The following is a 4512-nucleotide window of genomic DNA, read 5'->3' as shown; positions in this document are numbered from 1 at the left end:
CCTGGAGCCGCGGAACCCGCGCGTTCTCTGGGCGCCGAGGACACGCCTGCCCTTGTCGAGAAAACTTTTCCTGCCGACTCAGTCGTGGCGGCGGTGGCAGGAAGTCGGGGCAGCGACCTCTCCTCTGCCGGCTCCGCGCGCCCTACCGGGTGTCTGTCCCCAGCAGGAGAGCAAGTTTGTGGGGACCCTTTCCTGACTGCTCAAGAGTCCGCCTCGCAGGGACGACCAGCCCCGGGGAAGGCAGCGGAGGGCTTAGGCCGAGGGCGCGTAGTGGCTCCGGGAACGAGGTGCGGAGCGCGGCCGGGACTCGCGCTGTAGAGCGCGAAGGGTGTGCAGCCCGGAGCAGAGAGCCTTCGGCGATCGCCGGCTGGAGTCGCCAGTCCTCTGCCTCTTTCGTGTGAGGACCGTGTCCTGGCCCAGAATCTATCGAGGAAAAAAAATGAAGTTAAGTCGCCAGTTCACCGTGTTCGGCAGCGCGATCTTCTGCGTCGTAATTTTCTCACTCTACCTGATGCTGGACAGGGGTCACTTGGACTACCCTCGGGGCCCGCGCCGGGAGGGCTCCTTCCCGCAGGTAAGCACCTGGTGTAGGGCGCGGGGCCGGAGGGCTAGCTTGGGGGCTCTCACTTCTCGCCGACGCTCGGCTCCGGGGCAGGGTGAGGCCACACCCGACGGCTCGGCAGAGCCTGCTCCGGCTCAGGCTGTGCCGCGCTCGGACCCCCGAGTTCGCAAAGTGCTGGGTGTCGTTCAGTGGCAGCCTGGCGCTCGCCTGAAGTGGCCTTGTTCCGGCATTCGCACCCGGGCATGTGGAAGTTGCCTCGGGCACCTGCTGGCGGAAAACCGGCGCCGCACGAGTGTGTCTGTGGGTCGCCCCCTGGGCTAGCTCAGGATTAAAGCTGCCAGAGGTTGATCAGATGCCCCAGTGCACACCGGAAGCGTAGCGCATCTAGCCCACCTAAAAAAAAAAACAAAACAGATTTCTGTTTTTTGCCCCCGTCCCCCTTCACTGCCTCTTAAGACATAGAAAGTTTATTTCCTGTTGCAACCCTTTTGGAGGTGGATAGTAGCGTTGATTTTAGTGTCGTCATTCTTCAGCTGTTACATCGGATTGATTTGGAGCAGAGCCGGGAAGCGCGTGTTATACTCCTGCTGGAAGCTGTGCGGCGCTCAGTTCTGTGCGGGGTGATCAAACTGGCAAAGGGGGGAAAAAGACCCACCCAGTTCTTTCAGGAAAAGTTACTAAAAATAAGCAAATCGATGCAATGGGTTCTGTCTGGAAGGTTCCCACGCTGCGATTGCGAGTGGCTTTTATAGCTGCTCTTTGCAGGTGAAACACACACATTTCAGTGAAAGCAGATGAGGTGTGGAGGACTCTGAGAGAATTCAAATATTGACAAGCTAACAACCAGTCGACTAGAAAAATCTATGACCTATTCCAATGAGGCTGATGTTTAATTTATTTTTTTCCTTTCACGGTTGAAATGATTGAAAACTATCCTTGCCGTTCCTTCTGCTGTGCTAGGGTTAATGGCCTGGTGGGAACTGGAATTAAAGTAATGCTCTATTTGAAGTATTATGAAATTGACAACGAGGACTTAGGGATTCTGTCATTAGTACAGAACACGAGAAATAATTTTTAGAAGAGTGGAATTGAAAACCTGGCTGCAGACAGATGTTTCCAAATGTTTACAGCTTCTGTTCTCCCTAGGTGGTAGTATGATAGAGAAAATATATTACAAGCCCTATTGGCTGCCTTTAAATCTTGAACGTGGAGTTTGCGCCAGGCTTGTTGATGAGGCTGATGTAAATAGTTTGACAAGAGGAAAATCCATGTGGCCAGAGCCCAGGAGTTCTGAGCTGTGTTCCAAGTTCTCTGTAATTTCAGAGTTAAAGTTACTGTGATCCTCTTAACCCCATTTTCAGAATTGTCTCCTTTACAGGAAATATAAAACAGGTACCCTTTTACTTAGTGATGTCTTAATAACATCCTCTGGCTTTGGCTGGGTGATCACTTGAGCATGATTTATGCTAACATCTGCACGGGGGTTCTCTGACAACCTTGACATTTCCCTCTGTTTCTAAAGCAGTGAGTGACTCATTCAATCACTGAGAAATCTTAAGCACTCCGTTCTCTCGTTTTCATATGAGCCCCTGCTCACTGAGAAGTGGAAGTTCTGCCTAGAGCCATGGAAGTGGGTTTCCAGAGAGGCGCCTGTAATGGGTGTTTTCTGGACAGGGAGAGAGGGCTTGGGAGTGGTAGCCTGGTTCTCATCTGGACCTCACTCGAAAGGTTTAGTAGTGGTGGGCCTCGGAATCTCCCAGTGGATAGACTTTGTAAACCCTCTCTGGAAGCCTGAGAATCATGTGTTTGGCATTAACGAGAGTGCATCACATGATGAACTTGATTTCCCCAACTACCATTCAGTCGGTGGAAGGAGCAGGGAGCAGAGGCAGGCGCTGAGACTTTACCATACCGAGGTCACACAGACAAAATCTGGGACTGGAACAGGCAGCTCTTAAGAGTGTCATCTCAGAGCCATAAAGCCATCTTCCTCCTGGGAGCCTCCTGGTGGGAGCCTCTAGCCTGCTTGTTGCCAGATTTGTGTCCAGCAGAAACAAACTTGGTAGTGTCAGTCTAGCTTATGACCTCCCGGCCCCTGAAAAGTAGCTTTTATTATGAAGGCATAATGAATGTGGTCTTTTTGCTGGCACGTTTGCCGCTTTGGGTTTATGCTTTCCCGGAATGTCTTCTAACTTACTTCACAGCCAAACATTATTACGACGAGAACCATTACGAAGCAGAGCACCCAACATGTGCGTTCTTTAAATTTTTTTTTCTGTATCTAAACTATACATTAACTTTAATTGCACAACACTACCAGGCATAGCAAAAACTGCATTGCAGTCTGATTCTTGAACAGGTTTTGGTGGTGAATTCTTGAGTTTAAGTAGCCCCCATTTTGCCAGTGTGTGTGTGTTTTGTGTCTTGTAACAACGCCACCAGAGGTTATATCGTCAATTCTAGCTTCTTTCACTTGATGTGGTAACTTCATTAAGTGTGCATCTCATCTAGTATGCAGACAGTATTTTAAGACCATCCCAGGTTGAGAGCAATCTGGGTTTGCAGTCCTTTGGACTTTTGTTCTTTCCCCTCTTGCAGTTTTGTTTCCTGCCACCTGATCAGTCCTGGGTCTAGAGTACTCCATGGCACCTCAGCTCTGCCCCACCCTAGCACCCCCCCATTCCTACACACCCCAACCCAGCTCTGCCCCCGCCTCACCCCCAGAACCCTGCCTGCCTCTGGGGCAACTACCCAGAGATCTTTCCCTGAGTGTTAAGAGTTTCTTTAAGGCTGTGGCTGCAGGTGGCTATATTCTTAGGGTTCTTTTTGTCTCAGCTAAACAATAAAAATAACTGAATAAAACAAAAACAAAAGAAACAAAAAGCAAAACCAAAGGCTAGTTACCCTTCCCCCACCAAAAAAAAAAAAAAAAAAAAACAACCCTCCAATCTGAATGAGAGGTTGGTGGGACCTAATGCTGGCTATGAGAGTATGAGCAGGTGAGATTGAGAAATGTCACATCTCCTTGAAGGGCTGGCCGTCCCTCCAGGCAGTTTCCCTCTTGCTCCTGCGACCACCAGGAAGAAGCACCAGTCTTGTGCCTGCATCTAGAGGATCCAAACAAGGAATCAGGATCTGTAGCAGCGACTGTCTTTAACTAGTTTATTATCAGACATGGGGACCAGTGTTAGCTTCTGAAATCCCTTTGGAAGCTAGACAGTGATGAAAAATGTGCAGGTGAAGTCCAGACTTGATCATTGGGCTCAGGTAACATTTGCCAAGGGAGAAAATGAAAATGTGAAAAGTACGTGATCTGGAAGCCCTTATGGGAGGGAGTTGATGCCTTAAGCAAATCCTGGAAACTAGATGTATATATAGAAGCCCATTTAAATGTGTTCCACCACTAGCATCTTTTAGCATTTGGGAAACTGAGGCAGGAGTATGGATGCATGTCCTGGGCCAGCCTAAGCAGTAGACCTTACCAGCCTCTAAGCGAAAACCCTCGCACAACCAAAACCACACTAGTGTTCGAGTGCAGCAGAGAACATGTTAATAAAAATGGATCTGCGGCAGTAGGCATGAGGACCTTCGTGTCGTAGCTGCTGTTCCCTGGTTTCTATAAGTCGTGTAGTCTGAAGCATGATGTATCTATGACAGCCCTCTCCCACCCCCACCAGGGCACTGTATTTGCAACAATACATAAATAAATACAATACATAAATAAAAAAATAGCTGTTGCTGCTGGGGTTTGCGTAGGGAGCACAGTGGGGGTTCTCTGGTTTCCCGAGCTGTTATGGTGGAGATTTGATGGCAACCATGATTAGAAATTCAAGAACTTTAAGAATCTTAAGGGTCCCCTTCATCCTCTCCAGAGGTCAGTAGTCTCCTGGATCTTCTCTGAGGATGGGTTCCTTCCATCCCGTCCCGAGGTCAGTGGTCTTCTGGATCTT

The 4512-nt window shown here is 49.4% G+C and overlaps 1 protein-coding gene across 1 annotated transcript in view; it reads left to right on the top strand.

Annotated features, from left to right (window-relative positions):
- The first annotated feature begins 439 nt into the window (after positions 1-439).
- Man2a1 (mannosidase alpha class 2A member 1) overlaps positions 440-4512 on the top strand; it is a 170514-nt gene continuing 166441 nt past the window's right edge. The window contains exon 1 of the mRNA XM_005361333.2: positions 440-574. Coding sequence (XP_005361390.1) covers positions 440-574 — 135 coding nt within the window. The remainder of the gene's footprint in view (positions 575-4512) is intronic.

Source organism: Microtus ochrogaster, linkage group LG4 (assembly GCF_000317375.1).
Source record: "Microtus ochrogaster isolate Prairie Vole_2 linkage group LG4, MicOch1.0, whole genome shotgun sequence".
Classification (NCBI taxonomy): domain Eukaryota; kingdom Metazoa; phylum Chordata; class Mammalia; order Rodentia; family Cricetidae; genus Microtus; species Microtus ochrogaster.
The sequence above is the reverse complement of the archived record's forward strand: the minus strand, read 5'-3'. Positions and strand labels throughout refer to the sequence as shown.